The sequence below is a fragment of the Zootoca vivipara genome, chromosome 4, assembly GCF_965207765.1.
Source record: "Zootoca vivipara chromosome 4, rZooViv2.hap1.1, whole genome shotgun sequence".
Taxonomy (NCBI): domain Eukaryota; kingdom Metazoa; phylum Chordata; class Lepidosauria; order Squamata; family Lacertidae; genus Zootoca; species Zootoca vivipara.
This window is the reverse complement of record NC_142587.1, coordinates 72,415,635-72,439,565: the sequence shown is the minus strand read 5'-3', so window position 1 is coordinate 72,439,565 and position 23,931 is coordinate 72,415,635. Positions and strand designations below refer to the sequence as shown.

At 41.8% G+C, this 23,931-nt stretch overlaps 2 protein-coding genes across 8 annotated transcripts in view; one reads left to right on the top strand and one right to left on the bottom strand.

Annotated features, from left to right (window-relative positions):
• CFAP44 (cilia and flagella associated protein 44) overlaps positions 1-10,926 on the top strand; it is a 40,193-nt gene extending 29,267 nt beyond the window's left edge. Inside the window, exons 26-35 of the mRNA XM_035114394.3 lie at positions 287-802; positions 1,612-1,815; positions 2,642-2,837; positions 3,226-3,336; positions 4,798-4,928; positions 5,238-5,354; positions 6,070-6,271; positions 7,604-7,764; positions 9,591-9,725; positions 10,112-10,926. Of these exons, the coding sequence (XP_034970285.1) occupies positions 287-802; positions 1,612-1,815; positions 2,642-2,837; positions 3,226-3,336; positions 4,798-4,928; positions 5,238-5,354; positions 6,070-6,271; positions 7,604-7,764; positions 9,591-9,725; positions 10,112-10,297 (1,959 nt within the window). The 3' untranslated portion in view covers positions 10,298-10,926. The remainder of the gene's footprint in view (positions 1-286; positions 803-1,611; positions 1,816-2,641; positions 2,838-3,225; positions 3,337-4,797; positions 4,929-5,237; positions 5,355-6,069; positions 6,272-7,603; positions 7,765-9,590; positions 9,726-10,111) is intronic.
• A 450-nt stretch (positions 10,927-11,376) lies between these two features.
• The window catches only part of BOC (BOC cell adhesion associated, oncogene regulated), a 72,213-nt gene continuing 59,658 nt past the window's right edge, over positions 11,377-23,931 (bottom strand). For 4 of the 7 annotated variants that reach the window (XM_088668788.1, XM_088668786.1, XM_035114404.3 and 1 more), the window contains exons 10-19: positions 23,792-23,902; positions 22,671-22,877; positions 20,386-20,567; positions 17,947-18,052; positions 16,497-16,619; positions 15,550-15,771; positions 14,953-15,179; positions 14,027-14,094; positions 13,102-13,268; positions 11,377-12,241 (exon numbers count right to left, since the gene is read on the bottom strand). In XM_088668788.1, coding sequence (XP_088524914.1) covers positions 12,060-12,241; positions 13,102-13,268; positions 14,027-14,094; positions 14,953-15,179; positions 15,550-15,771; positions 16,497-16,619; positions 17,947-18,052; positions 20,386-20,567; positions 22,671-22,877; positions 23,792-23,902 — 1,595 coding nt within the window. In that variant the 3' untranslated portion in view covers positions 11,377-12,059. Of the gene's footprint in view, positions 12,242-13,101; positions 13,269-14,026; positions 14,098-14,952; positions 15,180-15,549; positions 15,772-16,496; positions 16,620-17,946; positions 18,053-20,385; positions 20,568-22,670; positions 22,878-23,791; positions 23,903-23,931 lie in introns of all 7 variants that reach the window. The other 3 variants (XM_035114402.3, XM_035114401.3, XM_088668785.1) reach the window with 1 other exon arrangement.

Below are 23,931 nucleotides of genomic sequence, written 5' to 3'. Positions count from 1 at the left end.
ACAATTCAATTTGAGCAGTTATAGATGATAAAATAACCACTCTGGCATACTGAGCAAATGAACATCTGTAGTTGGAAAGCAAACTTTTATCTCTATTCAGATCCAAATGACTTGAGTTGAGTGTTTTGATGAATGGCAATTCAGCAGTTTCACGAGTCTCCTTTTGAAATTATTTTGCTTAGGTAGCGTTAAGAGCAGAAGCAGAGTGTCTTGGTGGACTGGTTCATGAATATTGATGTGTTGCGAGTTCTTTAATGCAAGCCTGTTCTAACCTTCCTCCTTTCAGATACATGATAAGAAACTGGAAATGAACAAATGGATTGTGTCCCTCCGAGACCTCAAGGTGGCTATTATTGAAGAGATCCAGTGTGTGGTGCAAGAACTGAAAAAAATCCAGTCATCCCTCCACCCATCCCAACATGTCCCTGTTCCTCCAATTCCCCAACTCCTTCCTGAAGAGACTCCAGAGAAACAGTTCCAGTATGACAGTGAAAGGCTCATGAAGTTCAAACGTGATATGGAAGAGCAGGTCAGGCTCAAGGAGACAGTGCAAGTAGCTCCTTCAGGAGAGGGCGGAGGTCTAGGGGGTTTTGGAGGAGGCTTTTATCGTGCCCCTTCAGTAAAGGACTTAGAAGCTGCCATGCGGTCGACAAGTTTGAAATCGATGAAAATAGCGTCTGGAACTGCGCAGACAGTCAAAACTTTTGAGTTTGAGGCAGTGGAGCCTACAGAATTGGAAGTGGAAATCGCAAAGAGGGGGGAGATTCGGAACATTTATATGCAAGAGGTTTTGGTCAAGAGGGTAAGTGAAAATATTTCATAGCCAACTGGGTGTACTCTGCTCCCAAGTGAGATCTTTTAAATTTGTTCATTCGTGGATCCCTTTTCCTATTGGTCTCAAGTTAATTTGCACAAACCAACTAAAAATAGCTTTTAAAACGGTACCAAAATTACATGCAATTAAATGTAGGTTTAAAAACACTACAGAATCAATGCCTTCTCACCCAGCTGGAAAAGCTTCTCAAAATAAAAATGTCTTTAATTTCCCAATTTTTGCACACTTTGATACCCCAGGCAACTGGTCCACTTCTGCTAATGCTAATATGATAGCAAGAATTTTGTATTTAGCCTTTATTTAGCATATCATGATTGTAACGTTCCTATCCGGTTTCTAAAGTAAAGTTGAACTATGTCAGCAATTGTGATCCAATTCTGTGGATTTTCATTTTCAAATCTCTGATTAATCCCACATCAATGAACTGTGTGAACCTGGGAAAGTTTATACTAGTATTGACCCAGCCACCAGTCAGAATACATGCTTTAGAAGTAGGCGAAAAATTTTATCCTAATAATAATAATAATAATAATTTATTATTTATACCCCGCCCATCTGGCTGGGTTCCCCCAGCCACTCTGGGCGGCTTGCAACAAAACATTAGAATACAGTATCCCTAGGTTGATACTTCCATTTTTTTGACAAATGTGTGGAAGGAAATGGCTTCAGTCTGTTCTTTTGCCTCACTAATTACGGTATTATAATACAGTAGTATTGTTGACATTCTTCTTTTACTCCTTTTTTGAGTGCTCCTTCTGACTTAACACTCTCTCCAGGTTCATGAGCTCATGATTACCTTTGATGCTGAGCTTCGTCTTCTTCGTCACCAAAAACTGAAACTGGACATAATGATGAAAACTGCTGACCTCCGTCACATCACTTGGTTTCAAGAGCTGCTTCTCCTGAAGAACTTTGAGAAACATGAGAACATTCTCCAGGAACGTGTTAACAGCCTTTCCAGTGAGGAGGAGGAAATGCAAGTATGCATGGCATATAAAAAGCCTTTGTACAGTTTTGAAGTTCCTGATAAGAGACCTTCCTCTGCTGGTTTTAAAAGGCCATTCTAGATGTGATAGGGACAGCCCTCGTCAGTGGAGACTTCTTGTTATGTACTGAGCTGAATCCAAGAACAATAGGATCCAGAATGCAGCAGTCTGATTGGTCTGCAGGAGCCACCCAATCCAGCTCCAGGTGGAAGTGAATCAGCAACCTGATTGGCCTGCAGGAGCAGACAATCAGGCTGCTGGCAGAAGTGAATCCGCAACCTGATTGGCCTGCAGGAGCAGCCCTGAAGTAGCCAATCACGCAAGGCCCATTGTGTAAATAATGTATATAAGCAGACGTTTGGGGGAAAGAGCCATTCCTTCTCCTCTTCTCCTTTTGCTACTACAAGCTGAATAAAGAGCATGAAATTCACTCTCGACTCTGAGTATATTTCACTTCTGCTCCCCAAAAAGTGCACAGGTGGAAGGAGTTGTAAGTAGGATAGCTTAGTTGGTAGAGCATAAGACTCTTAATCTCAGGGTCATGGGTTCAAGCCCCAACATTGAGTGAAAGATTCCTGCATTGCAGGGGGTTTAGACTAGACGACCTTTGTGGTTCCGTCCAACTCTACAATTCTATGATTTTCCCAGATGGCTGCCATATAGGTAGCTGGCCGACGAGTCTCTTCAGAAAGGGAAGAAAAGTGCTTCTGTCCTCTCTTACAGATAAGTCCTCCTTGCATCCCAGTAGATAAGCAAACTGTAATAGTTGTGTCCAGTGCTGCTCATGTGGAGTTTAAATGCTATTTTTCTTTCTTTGAAGAACAAATTAAATAGCTATCTTGCGCAAATTGAGGAAAAGAAAGCAGAGATTGCAAAGCTCCAGGAACGAGAGAAGATCCTTTATGCCACTTTCCAAGTGTCTTTGGGGGAAAACAACAAATTTGCTAATTTCCTCACTAAAGTCCTAAAGAAGAGGATCAAGCGTGTTAAGAAGAAAGAAGTGGAAGGCGAAGGAGGTGGGAAATACTGTTTCATGTCTGTGTTGCCCTGTATAACTTTTGACCAAATTCTACATTGCTGTGGAGGCAGAACTAAACTATGCGTGTCCCACCTTGTGACCTCTGCTCAATGTATTCACCCCGTAATCTCAGCCTTAGCCTCAATCTAGTCCTTTCTAACAGAAGCCCATGAGTTGGCTTGGCTTTGTTGCTTCTGCAAACTGCTTTGTGCTGCCTGATCAGTGATTAGCATGGGGGTATTTGACACTTCCTTCTGCCATTTTAATGGCTGCATTGTGTTCTCTGAATATTACCCTGGTGACCCCCATGATGAAGGAGCTTGCTCTCTGGGCTGTGTTACTTCAACAGGAGTTTTCTGTGTAACAATGGCGCTTTCTTATTCCAGATGAAGATGAAGAGAGTGAGGAAGAGAGCGATGAAGAGTCTAGTTTGGAGAGTGATGAGGAAGAGTCGGGATCTGAGGATGAAGTCTTTGATGACTCTGTTTGTCCAAAAAGTAAGTCATACTCACCTTCTCCTGCTAATACCAAGTTTCATTTAATCTTTGGAGATGGCTGTGTATCAACCTTTGAAAAGAGATTATTTGCTTGGGATTTAAGGAGATGCTGCTACTGTATGGGCCATCGCCTATCTGCTTTGCTTATATGTAAACTTTAGAATATCAAGAACAGGCCACATTCCAGAATCTCAGCCCCCTTCCTATTTATGATATATATAGTAGCTCTGGATTTTTAGGGTGGCTTTGCTAATATAGTAGCTGGTATGTTAGCAATATGAAGGAGTTAACACTAGACAAATACCAATTTATGTATGATATGAAGCCTTGATGTCTTTTCCCAAGAGGACAGGGAAGCCCCAGGGAAGAATTTCACACTTACTGAATTTTAATTTTCTAAGTGTTACTTATCTGTATAGAAATCCCTAGTGGCTCAAACTTTGGTCTAAGCCCTTTGCTGCCATCTAATGGTATGGAGCAATAACGTCCTGTTACCAGACTGATTTCTCAAAAATAGGTTTGTAAATCTTCACAAAAACTGCAAGTGACCTATTTTTGTTTATGCAGATTTAGTAATACATTATCACAAGTCCCCTATAAACAGGCATGTTACACTGGGGCTGATGCATTCCTATTTGTCAAGAGTTGTGCTTTGTAAATCCGTTTCTGAATCAGCATATTTGCACATAGAATATATTGCTGAGCAACCTGTCTCCATGAACCTTGGAGACCTTGCAATCTCAGATATCCCACCTTCTGAAATTACACTGCTAATCAGATGAGCTGTTGTCAGCGAGAATGACCCTGCTCTGGTGAACTGGCACAACTGCTGATGTGTCATGTATTGGTGTCATGGGCTTTGAAGAAACTCGATCTCAGGACGCAAGGGAGAAACGTGCTAAGAGGAAGGCACGCTTGGTAAATCCACATCGTGATCAACTCCTGCCTGGAAACCAATGTCCCCACTGTGGAAGGACGTGTGGATCCAGAATTGGCCTCCACAGTCACTTACGGACCCATTGTTAAAATCGTGTTTATGGAAGACAATATTACTCGGCTACGAGTGATAGAAGAAGAAGAAGAAGAAGAAGAAGAAGAAGAAGAAGTGTGCACTCTGCTTTCATTCCTGGAAAATACAGGTGGAAGTGGGAATCTCCCAGGTCTATAACCCTGGAGAGCTTTTGCCAGTCAGAGTTGGTCATACTGAGCTAGGTGAACCAATGCTCTGACTTTGTATAAGGCAGATTCTTATGTTTTCTGGGGTGGTGGTGGTGGTGGTTGTGTGTGCTGTACAGGTGGTGTGTGTAGAATCACGGAATTGTAGAGTTGGAGGGGACCATGTGGTCATCCAGTCCAACCCCTTGCAATGCAGGAATTGTTTGCCCAATGTGGAGCTCGAACCCAAAGCATACAAAAAAACAATCAAAGCAGTTGCTTAATCCGGACTCTTCCTCTTCTCAGATTGTGACGAGGCACTCTTTGAAAACACACTCCTGCTCCGAGAGAAGCGGCTGGACATTGAGGAGGCCTTGGTGGAGGAAAAGAAAACTGTTGAAAATGTCAAAAAAGACTACGATGTCTTGGCCAAGAAGGTACAGTGACTTCTTTCCAGTTCAACCCAACAGGAATCCTGCCATTTCTAGGTGCCTGGTTTTGCTGAGGGATGTGGCCACGGCGGGTAACCTGTCGCATGAGTCCTTTGCCAAGGGCAGAATTGCAACACATTCCGATTCAGCCCCTGGTTCTCTATCCCAAAAGGATCATGTGAAGCAACTCTTCATGAAACCATGGACGGATTGGACCCTGCAACTCATAGTCATCACACTTTCAGGCTGATTTAGGACTTCATGGCAAGGTCTTGCTGCTTGAATTTGGATTTTTTTATTTTTTTATTTTTTAAGGTGAAAGTAGTAGCAGCCAGCCTAGATGCAGCAGATTGGGAACTGGAGGCCTATCAGCGGGAGAAGCAGCAGAGATTGAATGAGCTCTATGTAGTTGTGCCTCTAAAACTTCACCAGGTAACAAGTCCATTGGGGCTCCTGTTTCCGACTTTGACTCCTTGATAACCAAAACATTCTGCAATGAGTTGCAATAAGCATTGAATTGTTTTCTATGGTCGGCAGGGAAGAGCAGCAGGAAAGATTAAAAAGCAAGCCCAGAGTCTAGCTCAGGGATAGCCAACATGATGACCTCCAGATGCTGGACTACAACTCCCATCAGCCTCAACCAGTATAAGCCAAGGGTCTTCAGGGAACTGTAATCCAACAGCATCTGGAAGGCACCATATTGGCTACTCCTGGTCTGTAGAAAGCGTGTCTCACTCTAACCTTCTCTTTCTCTCATTGACTAGGCTCTCTCCTCGGCGTCTATCATTGCTATGGCTTCATTCATTGGCCAAAACACTGAAAGGTGGAAGCTGGTTAGTTTATCACAAAACAAGCAGAATGGTGTCTGCACATCTTGTCTTGTGTGTCAGGCTCCACAAATGCCGGAAACTTGCCCTTTCTTTTAAAAGGAAATCTGGGACTCTGGGGATTACGTTTTATCCAGTGAGGAGTCGCTGTCTGCCTATTGCTCCCCCTGCCGCCATGGACCCCTATTGCTCATAAGTAGCCTTGGAGGGTCGCAGCTCATGGGCAGAGTGCCATGTGTACTTCTGAGGAATTTCATAGATGCAACATGCCACACACTCTGCTCCAGAGAGGTTTATAGGTCTGTGGTTATTTCTGGCAGGTGGAATATATCTCAAATGGAGAAATCCCCTCTGACCTCTCGCAATCTTTGGTGTTTACCAACCAATCTTTGGTGAACTTGCAGCAGAGGATCATTGTCCTGCAGGAGGAGAAACTAGAGCAGAGAGAACTCTATAAGAAGGCCCGGCAGCAGCACAAACAGCTCATTCGAGACAGGAGGGACATGATGCTTAAGATTGACCGTGAGTGTATGCTAGGTTTCCAGTTTCTTTTTATACGGTGTGTGAAGGCTTTTCCTCTTTGTATCACACATGACTGACAATTATTTCTTGGGAGGTATACTCTAAGTGCCTTAGCTTCTTTCTACAAATGAAAGGACTGGCACAGAGAGGCGAAGATGCCTTACAAAGCCCCAGTTTCAGAAGAAATGAGTATCCTTTCCTACTTCTGAAAATGAGAGCTGAATGCTGCAGAGACATTTGATGTGTATCCATATTATACATGCTGAAAAAGAAGCATTCTAATGTAAAACACATGTGTAATACGAATGCATGCTACTGAGAACTCCCAGTTGACCATGCCTCCCCATGGTATGTGCCCATGTGATAAAACATTTATTTTTCCCAACTTAATGTGTGAAGCAACCTAAAGGATTGCTGTGAACCTGAAATGAATCGAGGCATGTAAAACACTTGAGAACCTTGTGGACCTCACCCTGTGCACTGCTTAACTTGCTTTGTTTCTTCCTTTATTTAAAACATTTCTATCCCACCTTTCTTTTCTTTTTGTAAATGGCATTCCAAGGCATCTTACAAATGACGGTGTGTTCTTTTAAATTTTTTTTTTTTGAAAAAAGAAAAAAAGAAAAATGACAGTATCACCATTTAAAATGGCTGATAAAAAAAGTCTTTGCCCAGTGCCTTAAAGTCACAAAGTTTTGTGCCAGGTGATTTTCTTTGCAGAGAGCATTCCATAAGCTGGGCACCACACTTAATTTCTGATGTTGTGTGGCTACATAGAGAAGGGCATCAGGCAGTTATATGCAAGAGAAAATGATCCTTCCAAACAGTGCTTAGCTTGCTTGGCAGTGCATAGGATTAGAACCTTTCCTCAGTGCAATTGTACGTTATTCTGTGCCAACTTTGGGACCATATGTCAGAGCCACTTCAGAGGCTATTGTCACTGCTGCTGTGCCAGTGATGGCTTATTGCTGCACAGGTCTGGGTATAAGTGCAGCAGACGACCTGTGGGTGGCTCTTGCGGCAAAGATCGCAATAGCTAAAATTCTCGTAGGATCAAAGTATCTCATAAATCTGGCACAAAAAAGGATAACCACACCCACCTTTTCTGGTGGTATTCTGGAGATGGAAAGAACTCCTCCAAAGCCACCTCATCTATCGTTTTCTTGCAATGCAAATTAATCTACCTGCACACTCCCACAGATTGTGCTACCATGAGCTGCACTGTTTAGGATTGGATTTTTGAATATGCACAGTAGTATTTTGTGTGTGTAGGTATCATATCTTAAAAAAGGAAAATAGGGAGAACACAAAGGCCTTAAACTCATCTTGCAGGATTGGAAGAGAAATGCAATGAGCTGATGATGCTGAAATTTGGCCGATTAGTGAACTTGGAAGCCCTGCAGACTCTTTCTGTTAACACCAATCTGGAAGAACTCAGAATGAAGATGATGGAAAAAGAGCAAGCTCAAGCTGCAGAATTAAGAAAATGGGAGGTAAGACTTGTTCTAAATCACATTGTGATGCAACCAGGTGGCCTGAAAGTGTGACTAGGGGGGTAGGGCTAGATAATAGACATATAACATGAGGATTTCCTGTATGAAAATGGCCTTTTAGTCAGGAAAGAGTTCAAACCCTGGTTAGGAGGCAGAAGGCAATGTGGTAATTGCATCATAATTATTTAGAAGATACACTTGTCAAGCAAGGAGTGAGATATCCTGGACGAGTATCACACAAAGGAAGGGTATATTAGTTATCCAAATTCTCAGTCTGGAAAATCATGTATGCAGTGCTATGAAAATGTTTCCTGGCATGTCAGAACCATATAACTGCTATAATCTAATAAATCCATTATATATGCAAGGTATTACATCTCATATCCCCCCCACCTTTTTTCTTTTCTTTTTTTCTTTTTTCTTTTTAGTATTCCAGCCATCCTACAATTTAGGAGAGCAAGAATGTGCAGTGAATTATTCTTGCTTGCTGTAGAACACCCTTACCCTGAAGGCTTATCAGATCATCCGTCAGAAGCTCAATTCAGGACAATCTTTCAAAAACTGGGATAGCTTTAAAGGGAGGGATCATTTATCTTATATTTTGGTACTGTTTTCTCCCTGTTAGGAAGCCTGTAGAATTTACTTTGGTGCTTCTGTGCAAAGACTGATACAAAACTACCCTCTCCACACCAAACCAAACCAAACCACTTGCAATATATAATTTAGCCCAGAATCTTTGGCCCCTGATAGGGGATCACAAGGGCCATAGGAAGCACTGGATCTCCTGCCCTGAAGTCGGAGAGAGCTTTCCAATGTTTAATTCCCCTTTTTGCAGTCCTGTCCCCACCAATGTCAGCTCCAAGATCAGTAGGGCTGAAAAAGAGGTTATGTCGGGGGTGGATTGGCAGAATGCCCTGAAAAAACATGGAGAAGGCTGTGATGTGAAGTCCCCCCAAGATACCCTCAAACAGGATATTGAACTAAGCCAGCTCGAGTGGATGTAGCTCAGTCCCAATTATTTCACTCCCCTTGTTTCTGGTGAGTGCGGAAGTATTTTTTTAAAAGAACACCCAGAAAAATGCAGGACCTTTACTTCCAACCTGCTGGCAAGAGCCCAGCACAGTGTTTTATTATGTATAAAAATGTTTTGGTCCAGCCTTCTACTGCCTGTGCAACACTCAGGCGGGTAGCTGACAACAGTTTAAAATTGCAAATTCTGTAACATGCTTCATGGTGTTTGCAGAAACGCATCTCCTTCTCTCTTTATCAGATGCCAACAGGTTTTTTGTGGCATTGAATGAGGTTTGTTGGAACTAATCAGAAACATGGTGAGTTACTAACCCAGGAACTTCTCTACAGCAGAGATTAAGAGAGTTGGAATTTATATGCTAAACTCCAGGCCCTCGAATCTAGGATTTGTAATTCGATTGTAATCTCAAGCACTTGCAAGGTTCCTTATTTATTGCTGTTATTTTCTATGCACAAGTAGAGTGTGGTAGCCCAACTAACATCCAGAGGGCTAATAATTTATCCAGGGCAGTGAGATCCAGAGGACAGTGGGAGCCAGTGTTGCTAAGGCAATGCTTCTGTTAACTCAAAACTGCCAACGGGGATGAATTTTGTTTTCGGTTAGTATGCAAAAAACTGATGACAGCCAAGGTTAAACAGCTCTTCAAGCCATGTGTCCCTCTTCTCTCCATCCTCCCCCTGTTGTTCTTTGACCTGTTGGCTGCTACTACTCTGGCTCTGTAGCTCCCAGACCTTGGCATTCCCATAGTTCTGCTTTCATATTTTTATTACTCCAGCAAATATTTGCTCTGTTCCAGGATAAAATTGTTGACCTGCGTCAAGAGTTGATGATGGTGACACAAGAAAATACTGGCAAACTGAAGCAAATGAACACATTTTGTATGGAGAAGATGACACTTGAAACTAAGTTGGACGCACTACAGAATAACCTGGTATGTGCTGCTTTGATCACTTGTTCCTGACTAGCAAGCCAAATAAACTTTTTTCTTGGGCTGCTTTAGAGGTTATAACTGTAAACTGACCCTACTAGCTGCTGTTCTACCTAGGGTGTTATTCATGTTCCTCAGTAACCTGATCCACATTTTCTCTATGGTTTATTCCTTATATTGAATATGTGCCTGCATTTAAATCACAGTGGGTGAGAGGAATGACACAAGCCAATCATCAGAGAAAGTAATTTGCCCAACATCCAGAAGGGTGTGAGCTCCTTGGTAGTATTACGGTCAAAAGTGCTGTAAGTGTTCTGTGCCTGGAGTCTATAAGTAATGTCATTGTTTCATCTGTGATTAAGGGCAGTTGTTGGCTTTTGTTTCTTCAGGGAGCAGAATTCCAAGGGCCTCGCAAAGCAGATATTGAGGAGAAGGAGAAGCTGATTGCATTGGTCCAGTTACAAGCCCAAGAAGCTGAAGTCCTGAAAGAAGAAATCACTCTCCTAAGCAGGAAGGATGGCCGCATCTTTCCACCATCTCAGCCTGGATATCCGCAAGGTGGGATGCTGGATTAAATCCTCTTCATGTCGTTCCCTTGTTCTCACTTTATATGCGTATCAAGCCTATTGCATGAGATTAATTAGCAAGCTAGCCCTTGAGATTTAAGTTTTGTATGATGTGTCCTGGTCTTAAGGCTCTCTCCCTTTTGGCGGAAATTCTGGACCTTTTAATAGCACAGGCCAGGCAGAATATTAAAACTTTTCCTTGCATTAAGCGATTTGATACATTGATGGGAGAAAGTTGCAGCTCTTGAATTGGTCTTTCATATGGCTGTTAAAAGCATAAAGGCACTATTAAGAAAATAGTAGCAACCCCATTCATCTCTCATTTACTTAGTGTACCCCGTTGGCTTTGGGCACGTGGTGTTGGTCAACCCAGGCAGCCTGGCCAAATGGTCAGGGTTGATAAAGGCCAACATCTGGAGGGCACAATTAACCATGCTGTCTTAAAGTCTTCAAATAGATGTTTTACTTCCTGATCCAAATATATGCAAGATCAGGCACAATGGATAGACAGTCTTGTCCTCCTAATCTGGCAATTAGTATCTTGATGCAGATGTGTCTCCATATCTGTACTTTCAACCTGAAACTGTGTTGTTGATAAATACTTATGAGATTGACAATAAAATCTGAGTTTATAGCAATTGTTCTGATGTCCTCATTCAGCCGTGCACCTTATACTTTGTACTGAACTCAGCATTGATTTATTTACTTTTAAAAACATTTCTGTGCCAGACTCTGACTTCAAAGGGCAGCTATTACTTTAAAGAAACAAAAGGTCTCTGTCTGCTCCAGTAGATATTCATGATGCTTAATGAAGTGGTTATAGGTAAAAACCATGTCCTACATGACTCATCTTTCTATAGACTAGAAGCTGATCACATTAATACCCCTAAATTTGCACTGAAACCAGAAGCTTAAAATGTTTAATTTTGAGTGCTAAATTTTCTTCCTTAGTGTTGTCCATTATCTTAAAGAGGTGTGTGTTTGGTGAAAAATGAATGCTAAGGGGAACATGAGGAAAGGAGGCTTTACCTAACTTTACCTCCTTAGAGCCTAAATAAAGCAGATGCATTTGGCAAGTACAAGTTCAGTCAAAGGGAAGAAACAGTCTTTATTTACTAGATGAAGCATGGCATTGGTTTCATTATATAGGCACACTATCACAGAATCTGTGCTTGTATATATTGCTTGTTAATGCAGATAAATATGGTACCTACTTTATATCTTCCAGTAGCACCTTAGAGACCAACTAAGTTTGTCATTGGTATGAGCTTTCGTGTGCATGCACACGAAAGCTCATACCAATGACAAACTTAGTTGGTCTCTAAGGTGCTACTGGAATGAATTTTTCTATTTTATTTTTATTTTGTCTCAACGGCAGACCAACATGGCTACCTACCTGTAACTACTTTATATCTGTTTTCCTTTGGCATTCTGCAATGAGATTCCTCCTGCTGGGAGGCAAGTAAAGACCCTTTCCCATAATCTCACCATTTAGAGACACCTTCTTGCAGCTGGAGAATGCAGCTCTTGCCCTTGTGCTTAGCCTGTTGCTGAGAGTAGGAAGCTGCCTTTTCCAAGTCATGATCTGATGGAAGTACATGCTGTTGCCTCAGTTTATTACCTCTTGTGCATGATGCCATTTCTTTCAGCGTAATTATAGAAGGCAGATACACATCTATTTACAAGTGCATAAATATATAAATAGAGATGTAATACAAAAATAAATAACCCTTTTTCTGTTTAGAATAGTCTTTGTAAGGCAATTAGTTCCCTAACTGGTGCCAGGAAGAGTCTCTAAGGGAACATGCCGTGGCAGGCTGTTCAGATGCTTCTCTGTGCTTCCAGCCAAGCAAGTGTCCACTGTGTTTGGGGGCCACACTTGTCGTTTATCTTGGCAGAAATCTGTCCTCTCTACGTCTTCAACTGGTACTAGACCAAGGCAGCGGGCAGAATCTGGGAAGACAAGGAAGGATAATGAAAGTGTGTCCTTGGTCAGATACCACTATTCTTCAAAACACTTTGAAAGGAATTCACTATGAAAATCCACCAAAAGAGCTTAAATCCCTGCTCTGGAGTTCTCCAGAAGGGTTACTACAATTTGTCAGATAGCAAGCTATGATTTATTACTAAAAATATAAAAAATGAAGTGACATATACTGAAATGCTAAGAATTGCTAGTAAAAGCGATGCCAGTGGAAAATGTCTGCAAATTCTGCCAATTACTGATTAATTCTCAAAAATCACCAATTAATGACAAGTTTCTACTCTGACTTATTCCATTTGCAAGCAAAAGGCATATTAGTAAATGCCAAGTAAGGCTTTGGTAATTGTTTTTGGCATTTCAGACCTGAGATACACTGTTATTTCATGCAGTCATTTCTGTGACACTAACACAAAAATGATTGTGTGAAAGAAGTCTGCAGTAGTATAAAATATTTGACATTTCCCAAATCAAAATTCACTCTCTGACATTTACTGAAATTGATATGGATGCATGCAGTTTTGGGCTGGAGGCACAGCAATGTCATTGGAAAGATGAATCTGCTCCAGTTGCATACTTGGATCTATCTTTCTAGGCTGTATATTTCAAATGCTTGAACATTAGTTTCTGTATATGCCACCATATATAACTTGCAAATAATGCAGAACTTTAACGGAATAGAAAGTCCATGCCTACCATTCTCTCTGCTTTTCACATCAAGGTCCTTCTCTGCCCTGCCCTAGATTTAGAAAGCAGCAACTTTCCTCCAAAGGTTAATGCATAGAAAGCAACAGCAGCAAAAATCTCCTTTTATGGTTCATGTCCCACTGACCTGTATGGAAGACAGGATCCTTCATTATTTCCTTAGTGGAGTTGCCCATTTTGCCTTGGTATTGTTCATGTTGATGGCAGTTGTCATGTTGCTGAAGCAGCTGGTGTGTGGAGTCATCTGGAAGCCCATAGAGAAAAGAATTCTGTTCTGGTCCAGGACTAGGTGACCTAAGTTGCAGGGGAAAAAGCAATTTGAGGACATCATCTTCAATTATCCTCTGATTAACTTCCTCATATACAAGTTAATTCAAGAAACTGAAAAAGGACAGAGTTTGGCAGAGTTCATAGGTTCATTTCCATGCTCATTGTTCTAGGTTCCAGTAGGATATAATCTTACACAACAATATAGTGTGCAATTTCAATTGCGTTGTGATTACTGAGCATTACATTTCGCAGAGGTTATCAAGAGGATGAGGTTGCCATGTATTTTGGAGCAGACAGTGACTAGGTATGATAAGTGATTGATTTCGGTGGGTTAAGGTAGGGTTAACTGGGTTGGGTAATGATCATGAGCTATAACGAAGACAGGAGAGCAGAATTGTGGGGCTAAATTGCTGAGTCATGTTTGGATAATTACCTATTAGGTCATTAATCTGATTCCGAGATGTTCTTTAATCTGCAGTTAGCCTACACACACACAGGCCTGCTACCATAAAATACATTTGTTTGGTCTGCCTCAGTTTAAAAGCAATTAGTGAATCAGTCCTATTGTGCCATCAGTAGCATGAAATTAAAGGACTTCCAATTTCACTTCTATAAAACTTTAAAGGAACAGATTGCCGAACAAAATGTGCTATGAGCTTTGATTTTTTATGGCCCCAATGAAAATAATCTGGCATGACAGAAATGCTGACATAAGAGGCGTTTACATCATTTCTGTGACACTATATTGCCATTACACATGAAGCCTGATGCTAGAGCCATACCTCTGGTGTTCAGCTGGAATATTTCCATTTTGCAGCACCATCCCCTGCAGAAACGCATTGGTCTCATTCTGCTGAGAATAAAAAAAAATACCGGTAAGTTAGAAAAAGAAAAATCTAGAAGATAATTAAAGAGTCAAGATGCCAATGCATGGGATTATGCCAAAGGAGTTCAGCTTTAGATATTCAGAACCATTACTGCTTCTAGGATTATAAAAACTGAGCTGCTTTAGGGAACTGAACTCTACTGCTTCTCTGGGTCTTTGTATACAAATGGCTTCTGAAACCCATTTCTATGGCAGTGGGGAATTTATGTACTGCATTTTAAAAGGATGTGATGCTTTAAAATGTTCATTAATAACCAGTTAGATGCTCAAATGCTATTTATTCCGTCATATTCAGAATCTATAGGTTCAAAATTTTCCGCTTGTCCAAAAGACCTAAAAACAAGACTGACCTCTCCAGGTTTACATTCTGGGAGGAAGGCTTATAACACCTTTGCATCTGCCCCCAGAGGCAGTGGTTGTAAGGACACTGGCAACTGTCCAATGAAGAAACCGTGGCATAGGAGGAACTTAACATCTGGCTGATTCAGCAGCCATTTCCAAATGTGAAGATTCAGCTGCAGAGTGGCAACTGGAACAGTGAACGCTAGGGGAAAGCTTATATAAATAGTGTATTTGCCCTGCCATACTTTATTGCATTTTTAAATATATTGTTAAGTCACGATGAGAACTTTGGTTAGTCAGCAGGGTATATAATCTCTAAATAAATTTTAGTCTGGGAACTGAAGTTTCTGGCAAAGCATTTTCCTTCCTCTTCTGCCTCCTGAGGCAGAAACAGAACACTAGGCATTGGGCTTTGCAATGAGCCATTATTCAGGGCAAGGAGATAAAAAAACATCCCCTGCTGTTGCTAAATAAATTTACCTGTTGAACCTCATCTGGGCTGTAATCCTGTGACTTTGTGTTGGGATATCCAATTGTAGCTGAGGGGAAATGGCCATTGGCTCCCTGGTGTGCTGGCAGATGCACGCCATTCGCATAACGCAGCCCATTAGCTTGAGGAGTGGAGACCCCTTGCAGGGGCACCATGGTGTACTGGCAAGAGGACACCAGCACCCCGGCACCAGGAAAACCCAGGTCTATGCTCTGCTCTGAAAAGACAAAATAATATACAGTACATATTAAGACTGAACACCGACATAACATGAGCTGCTGCTATAACTGGAAACACTGCAGACATAGCCATTGGGGAAGAAAAAGAAAACAGGGAAAAACATCCTGAGGACAGTATAGAATATCTTTGGACCTTGGTTACGAGTGGGCTTTTTAAGGCCACAGAGCCAATTCAGACAGTCTTATGTTCATCAAATGACTTTAGGAAGTCAAAATTTAATCACATGCACATGTAAAGTTATTTGAGGACTGGGTGGTTTCCCTTATTGTAGCTCATAACCTCCAATCAAAGTTGTGTGTGTGCCCTTTGTTTCAGAGTTACAGGTACCTTTTTAAAAAGTCACTTACTCTGCTTGGACCAAGCCCTCCAAAGGCAAAATGGAATGAATGCCACAATGATGAGAACGATGGAGCCCAGCACCACCCCTACAATCAAGTATGGTAGATCACTGGAGCGAGCCACCATGGCCCCTGCCCCTAAGAAATTGTGGCCACTGTTGGGTGGGGGGTGATGTATCGTAGATACTGTAGATGGTGGGAGGCGACCAGGCACTCCTGCAGATTTGCGAGCTTCAAGAGAAAGAAAAGCATAGTTAAGATCTTTACTACACAATCTTTCAGTCTCAACATAGTTCTCTCAATATGTTGTTATTATTATTAATTAAATTTCTATACCGTCCTTCATCCAAGGATCACATAAAAATACATAACATAGTAATAAACAAACAAAATACACCCCCCCTTTTTTAGAAGGCCATAGACTTGTTTAAGCAGTCAGAGGCCTACGTAAAGAGAAACGTTTTTCCTGGCACCTAAAGATATGTAGCTAAGATGCGAGGCAGCCTCCCTGGGAAGAGCATTCCACATATTGCAGCTTCTTCATAGTTTATGAACCTAGTTTGGATTCATTGCTCAGCCCATTTTTGCCTCTTGCTCTGCCCAATGCTGGCACATGGCCTCCATAAGGTGGCTCAGAAGGGAATGGGAGGAAAAAAAGGTTCCCCACTCCTGACTTACTGCATAATATCCAGTTGAGTCACTTTTTTCACCAATGGGGGGGGGGACTTATACTTAGCCTTCAAATTCTGCAGTTAATGAATGAATTTTTATCACCAGAACTCCTCCCTTTCCTTAGTTTCATATTATTTGCTCTCCTAATCAGTTTCTCACACGTATCTTACAATCACCCATGGATAATATATTTCTAAACTTCCTGATCTCTTCACAAGCTTATTCATATTGCAAAGTGAAAAAGGAGCATCTGAGATGCCTGAATATAGCGTTGGACTAGTTACCTTTTGTTTCACACATCATCACATTACTGAATTCACTCTCCCCACCCTCATTGAAGCACTGCATCTTAATGTCATATGAAGTCTCTGGCTGGAGGTGGCTGATAGAATGCCAGTACCTGTCGCCTGAAGAGGAAGCAATATACACACAAGTGTCATTTTCCTTTTATTCACACCTATATCCCAATGCCATAAACGGATCACTGTATTATCACACAGCAATATAGACATGGGACAGTTAACAGCAAACACAAATTTTTCCCACACTTGCTGGGAAATGCCTATTATTATTTCAATTTATATACCACCCTTTATCAAAAGATCCCAGGGTGGTGAACAACTTTAACAGCACACTTCAGAGCACCAATAATAAAAACATAATAAAAATAATAACAACAGACAGCATAATAAAACAATCATAATAACAAGTCATAGATTATTTAATAGTCTAAGGCAGGGGTCAGCAAACTTTTTCAGCAGGGGGCCGGTCCACTGTCCCTCAGACCTTGTGGGGGGCAGGACTATATTTTGAAAAAAATATGAACAAATTCCTATGCCCCACAAATAACCCAGAGATTATTCTACACATAACCCAGAGATTATTCTACACATAACCCAGAGATTATTCTACACATTCTACTCATGTAAAAACATGCTGATTCTCAGACTGTTCGCGGGCCGGAATTAGAAGGTGCTTGGGCCGCATCCGGCCCCCGGGCCTTAGTTTGGGGATCCCTGGTCTAAGGCCTGGTTAAAGAGGAATGCTTTTGCCTGGTGCCTAAAGACATGTTAATGAAGGTGCCAGGCGAGCCTCTCTGGGGAGAGCATTCCACAGTTGGGGAGCTACCACAGGAAAGGCCCGTTCTTGTGTTGCCTCCCTCTGAACCTCTCGGGGACGGGGACATAGTACTGAAAGGGCTTCTGTGTCGCTGTGACTAGTCAGAAGTACAGTAGCTGAATCTTCACACCACCTAGCCAAGAGGCCTTTCCTCTCAATGTAAACAATTTATTATATTTATATCCCTCTGTTGCTCCAAGGAGCTCAATGGCTCCCCATCTCCGTTTTATCTTCACAGCAAGTCAATGAGTCACCCAGAGAGCTTCAACTGAGTAGCCCTTTTCATATAAACACTTTGCAGTGGGGGACTCGGAACACTCTTTTCTTTTCTTTTCTTTGTCCCAGAGGTTTCCTCGCAAAAAAGTTGCTCTTTAAAGTTGGAGCGCAACAAATGGCAATTTGGGTTTTACGCAGATTGGAATTTGCTCTGAATTCAGCTTTAAAGAGCGAGTTTTCATGAGGAAAGTTCCAGGGCAAAAAAGGGCACTTGGATATGGAGCTTTAAAGTGCAGCCTGTGCCTGGGAAAAGGGCAGAAAAGGTAAGTGTGGATAAGCCCTCAGTAGACTATTTGGGACAATTAACATTTGGGGCCCCACCAGCCGACGTGTCCTTACCTTCTACTGTATCCCTCTTGTAATCACTGTCATTGTCACTGTCAGTTGGTCGATAATAGATGTAAAAACCGTGAATTGGAGTATTGTTATTGCTGGCTGGAATGTACTATAGAAAGGAGCAAAAAGCAGAAATCAACAAAAGTGTTGGTGTTCATCGCAGAGGCAGAGAATGAGGCAGGACTGGGCAGACTTCTAGATTGTGGGATTTATTTCACTGTGTACTGGAACACCAAGATCTGACAACAGATCTTGAGGTTGAATCCTGACAAGACAGAAGTACTGTTCTTGGGTGACAGGAGGTGGGCTGGTGTGGAGGACTCCCTGGTCTTGAATGGGGTAACTGTGCCCCTGAAGGACCAGGTGCGCAGCCTGGGAGTCATTTGGACTCACAGCTGTCCATGGAGGCACAGGTTAATTCTGTGTCTAGGGCAGCTGTCTATTCCCAACATTCAGCCCGGACACTGAGATCCAGCACCGAGGGCCTTCTGGCGGTTCCCTCATTGCGAGGTTACAGGGAACCAGACAGAGGGCCTTCTCGGTAGTGGCACCCGCCCTGTGGAACGCCCTCCCAGCAGATGTCAAGGCAATAAGTAACTATTTTACTTTTAGAAGACAACTGAAGGTGGCCCTGTTTAGGGAAGTTTTTAATGTTTGATGCTGTACTGTTTTTAATATTCGGTTGGAAGCCGCCCAGAGTGGCTGGGGAAACCCAGCCAGATGGGCGGGGTATAAATAAATTATTATTATTATTATTATTATTATTATTATTATTATTATTATTATTATTATTATTATAATGTTAATGAGTGGAGCCAGGTGCAAAATGTATTTGTGGAGGCTTTTTAAGGAATAGGGCATTATGCAGCTTCAGTACAGTATTGTGATCCTCAGTAAAGCTGCACCCAAGGCTTAAATATTTTGCACAAGTTTGCACTTTGATGTTCTCTCTCATCATATGATGAATTGAACTATATATCTTGTTCTTTAAGCCCTGAACACTGTTATTTGCCAGGTGAGGAAAAGAGTTTTAAAAAATCCATTATGATAACATAGGATATGATAGCACTATAATTATCACTGTGATAGAACTCCTACTTTCACCAAAAAGAGTGTTATGGCTCTAGGGACAAGTTGCTGGGTATGTCATCTCTCTAGTGGAAGATATGGAAAAAAGAAATACCCAGCAATTTGTGCCTACAACCAATTGCTGTCTTGTTTGTTTAAAACAGTTCTCAAAACTGTAGGGCAGATACATGTCCTAAAGCAGGCCGCTATTTCTCACTGTCAATCTTCAGCTCACTACTCATTTTGTACTGCATCTGAGCAGAGATACCCAAGCCCAGTACAGTCAATACTAATCGGCAGTATATCACTAGTTGTTTTGTTTCCTAGTCCTGTGACTTGAAATCATTAGTGGATGATGTCAGGGATTTACACAGAGACTGTCATATATGCATGCAAACTACCTGGCAAGTGTTCTATCATTAAGCTACATATCCCTGGGGACCTCTTTCTACTCTTCCCCTTTTCTATGTATCCATCATTTGCCCACTCATTCCTTCTTCCTGCTGTTGTGTTCATATTAGCCACTCAGAATCCATTGTTTGCAATGGATTTTCCCACAGGCAGGAAAATAGAGATGATTTGGGGCTGATGCATGAGACTCTACTAGCAATAAGCAGTTTGATAACTTTTTTTAACATGCCTGCACTGACTATTCCCAGGCATAGGATATTGCAGTAGGACAGGCATCCCCAAACTGCGGCCCTCCAGATGATTTGGCCTACAACTCCCATGATCCCTAGCTAACAGGACCAGTGGTCGGGGAAGATGGGAATTGTAGTCCAAAACATCTGGAGGGCTGAAGTTTGGGGATGCCTGCAGTAGGAGAACAGGAGAAATAATGGGAAACTTTCCCACAATTGCTACAAACTAGGGGGGGGGAATGTACAGCTATAAAGGCACATATTTGTGTTTCTTTAGCTAAAAGATACTTCTCTGTAGAGGTTTGAGAACGTCTGTTTCAAAATGAATGCCAATATTAAAGATACCGTATATGTGGACATTGCAGAGGCTGGAAAGTGCTACATATGATGGGTGGGTATATATGAGAGGAATAATACTGCTCATTTATAGAATTTTTAACTGAAATGCAATGAACACAAACGATCTAAGCCACAAAGTCAATAAAATCAAATGTGTGCTTGAGTGTTGAAACACAGAACAGTGACTGTATTGAAGTGTCCAGCACAACAGAGTAGAAGAAGGGAAGCAACAGAGAAATTCAAGGTAGTGATACAGTAATTAAAATTTGGCACTAAATAGTATCAGCATGTTAACAGGAATAATGTTGTAAGAAATCCTGTGCAATTTTACTGAGCACAGGATAACTGTCCTATTTTTTGAATTCTAGTCCCAGCTCCTGCCTCCCCTGCTTACCATCCACTTCAGCATTATGGTGGTCTCATTGATGGCGTCCGTGAAGGTGATGTATGGCCCTGTGACAGGGCGCTCATATACACGGTTGCTGTAGCCTGATACCACATGTGGTTTAGATGGAGCACTTGGCTCACTCTCCCCCAGTATGTTCAGTGCTCGCACTCGAAATTTGTAGGATGTGCCTAGAATATGGAATGGAGAAACAATGCAGGAGAAAAGTGAGGAGACCTCTGACCTTTGTATTTTCCTTGTTCATCTCTTCCTGAAAACTCAGACATTCCACATTAGCAGGTGGCAAGATCCGGTGTTTCCTGACCCAATGAACTAAGAAACAAAATAGCAACAAAAGTCTATACGCAGGGCTTTCTTGCTGCCCCAGACAATGACTGCTTTTTAAAAGGTTCAGGTGTTTTTTTAACCTGGTCAAGAGATCACATTTTCTACCTTACTTCAGATGCACAGAAGAGTGTTAATGTACATGCTACATGCCAACAAGTGTAAAAAATAGTTGAACTATGGCTTTCATCTTTGCATGAAAAGATGCTTTAGGGTGGAAGTTTGGAGAGTGGAGAAATGGATACAAGGACACATGCAGTTAACCATTTTTCTTCCTGCCATTTCTTCAAAATTATATTTGTGAGGCTAAACAAAGGCTTGAAATCTTGCAGTGAGGGAAGGTACCATACTAGAGAAGTGGGTGACTTTGTAGAGCTATAAAACATGTAGAGAGTACATGAGGAAATAAAAAAGATAATAAGTACTTCTATAGAAAAGAAACCAGAGGCTTATCTATTGGGCCTACTGGGGAAAGATATTCCAAAGGATAGGAAAACAATTTTCTTGTATGCCACAGCAGCAGCGAGAACGGTACTAGCAAGTAAATGGAAAAGTAAAGTAATCCCCTCAAAAGAGGAGTGGCTATGCAAAATGAGTGATTACATACAATTAGCAAAATTAACAGCAGCCATAAGGCTACAGTCAAACCAATTATTAAGATTAGAATGGGAATATTTTGAACAATATATGGAAAAACACTGTTCACAAAAAACACGTTGATATGCATAGATTAAGGTAATAGAGTTATAAGAAGCTTATAAGAAGAATGATGCTCAAAAGGATATAACAGAAAATCTAGAAAGGAAATGCAATGCAAATATTCAATATAATTTACAATAGAAATTGGGATGGAGTGGAGGGGAGTCAAGGTGGGTGGAGGGTGTTGTGTTGTGTTACGTTATGTAAGGTTATGTTAAGTAATGATATGTGTTAGTCTAGTCATGTTTTATGTACAGTGGTGCAAGATGACTTTAATTCATTCCGCAAGTCAATTTGTTTTGCGAAAAATTCGTCTTGCGAATCGCGGTTTCCCATAGGAATGCATTGAAATTTCTTTTTTTGCCCATAGGAACGCATTAATTAAATTTCATTGCATTCCTATGGGAAACCGCGATTCGCAAGACGAATTTTTCGCAAAATGAATTCGTCTTGTGAGTCACCATCAGATCGCAAGACGCATTCGTCTTGCGAAAAATTCATCTTGCAGGGCATTCGTCTTGTGAGGTACCACTGTATTTAATTCGTGTTTTTTTGTATTGTTGAACATTAAGAAAAACAAACCAACAACTGTAGACTTGGGCATGGGCGTGGCCAGGCTTTATGTTAGAGGGGCAGAACCTCAGTTAGTTGTTTTGTATTGATTTACCTGGTTTAGGAGGGGCAGCTGCCCCTCCCTGCCCCCCTTTGGCTACAGCCTTGGATTTGGGAAGGACCCCCTGCTTAATATAGGACTCCTGCAACTACAGCATCTCTGTGGACACCCCCCCTGGCAGCTTCAACTTAAATACCTTCGGCAGTGAGCCCATCATCTCCTGAGACAATCTGTTCCACTTGAAGTGGGGAAACAGCAAGCAGGGAAAGGGTTAAGCTTCCGCTCACATGCACCCACGTTTCCGTTCCTAACTGACCCATCTGCGGTAGCTTTCCATGTGAAAAAAGAGAATTGTTGGGCTGCCATTAGATACATTTGCAGGTAATATGTAGTTTGGCACGGATGCAGTGATTCAAAGCTTTTGGTCTCCACAGAATAATTTCAGGATTAAAGAAAGCATCTGCAGAATTTCACATTTCTCTGGAAGAGGACCATGAATTACTAATCAACTCTGAAATGACCTTTTCTCCTTGGCATGGGTAATGGCATCTGTAGCAGCAGGCAAAATATGAAGCCACTATTAAGTCTTTCCAAGGACCGTAGAAAGCCTATATGCTGGGAATAGAAGATCTCCTACCTTTCTCTAGTCCTGCAATTTCCACAGAGAGACGAGATGGGTGGATGTCACTTGTGGCCAGCACCCAGTCCCCCAGCTTCTTCAGTTTCTTATATTCTACTCGGAATGACTGAATGGGGAAGCCTCCATTTCCACGAGGGATCCAAGTCACATAGACAGATGTCTCAGATGCTATCGAGATGGTCGGTCGATCTGGAGCCTCAGGAGCTGTAGGGAAAAGAAGAATAACAATAGCAGATATACAACCAGTTTTAGATTGGGAAAGCTGGGCTGTAGTGAACCTTCCTTGCAAGATTAAATAGTGTGCTAGAGAGAGGGGGAAGACAAATGGAGATATATGGTATATATTTTTATATTTTAAACCACCCTATGATTCTTGGATGAAGGGCATTATAGAAATTTAAATAATAATAATAATAATAATAATAATAATAATAATAATAATAATAATAATGGTGCACACATGCACAAGTTGGGCTCAGTAAAAAGTGTCCTCTTGAAATTGCATATTTTTTCAAGGTTCCTCCCACTGCAACAATCATAATCAAATCACTATTTGTTGAACTGTTGTATGGAGCGTGGAGCAAGCTTGTTTTCTCCTGCTCTGGTGGGTAAGACCTGAACCAATGGCTTCGAGTTACAAGGAAGGAGATTCTGACTAAACATCAGGAAGAACTTTCTGACAGTAAGAACTGTTTGACAGTGGAACAGACTCCCTCGGAAGGTAGTGGACTCTCCTTCCTCTGCTTTTAAGCAAAGGTTGGATGACCATCTGTCATCGATGCTTTAGTTCAGATTCCTGCATTACAGGGGATTGCACTAGATGACCCTCAGGGTCCCTTCCAACTCTACAATTCTATGATTCGCTCACTATCATATTACTAGATTGTTTGTATGATAGGTGCTTGTTGCCAGTAAAACAGACTTTGAAGAGCAACATGGCCTAATAAGGACTGACTGGACAGAAGCAGCAGAGATAAGCAAACTCCCTTCCTGTTGCTGTGCCAGGCTTGTCTTTTTCTCATTCACACCACCATCTTTCCCAGCTCTCCTCCCCCGAGAATAATCAGACTTCTAGAGCCAAAAAACCCTTTCTGCTGCAAGTCTAAAAATGGCCTTACGGGACAGGCGAGTATTGTCGGATTGGTTGCTGCTCCGAGAACTGGTGCCAGGGTCATCCTTCTGAATCTGCTGCTCTTTGCTGGCTATGATATCTGGTTTGGGTCGGCGTCCTAAGCAAGACAAAAATAGCAAAGATGGC